Genomic DNA, 520 nt, shown 5'->3' with positions numbered 1-520 from the left:
AAGGATATGCTTCTCTTGCAGGAATTTATTACCCAGAGACTACTTTGAAAAGTACTATCATAATGGTAGCCAGTATATCCAGCGTCCCGTGGGAGAGGTGAGTGTGATCCTTGTTAATAATTTAGTTAATTGCCTGATGTAGCTCTGTAATTCAAGTGATTTTACATTTAAATTTGAAATTTGTCCATTTAGAATATGAAAATTGCTCTTAATATGAATTTAAATTAATTTTAAGTTATAGTCAGGGTGTTACCCTTCATTTACAAATTAAGAAAAGGAATGATATACAGATTTAATTTGTTATCTCCCCTGAAACTTTATTATGATATCCACAGGCGGCAGGGCTGTGCCACTACCAGGGTGTGATTCGTGGACGTCCGGGATCATGGGCTGCACTCTCCACGTGTAATGGTGTCAGGTTGGTAGCGTTATTCATCTGATATTCTTTTGGTGTGAGGAATAAAGTGTTCGGATTTCAGCCTTAAAAATTAAGTGTGAATATTATCCATTGAGTATCATA

The 520-nt window shown here is 36.2% G+C and overlaps 1 protein-coding gene across 1 annotated transcript in view; it reads left to right on the top strand.

The window, feature by feature from the left end:
* LOC119591178 (flocculation protein FLO11-like) overlaps positions 1-520 on the top strand; it is a gene marked incomplete at its 5' end in the record, with an annotated part of 15,623 nt that overhangs the window by 2,635 nt on the left and 12,468 nt on the right. The window contains 2 exon segments of the mRNA XM_037939887.1: positions 22-97; positions 336-418. Of these exon segments, the coding sequence (XP_037795815.1) occupies positions 22-97; positions 336-418 (159 nt within the window).

This window comes from Penaeus monodon, chromosome 28 (assembly GCF_015228065.2).
Source record: "Penaeus monodon isolate SGIC_2016 chromosome 28, NSTDA_Pmon_1, whole genome shotgun sequence".
In the NCBI taxonomy this organism is placed as follows: domain Eukaryota; kingdom Metazoa; phylum Arthropoda; class Malacostraca; order Decapoda; family Penaeidae; genus Penaeus; species Penaeus monodon.
Note: the sequence above shows the minus strand (reverse complement) of the source record. Positions and strands in the feature narration are given on the sequence as shown.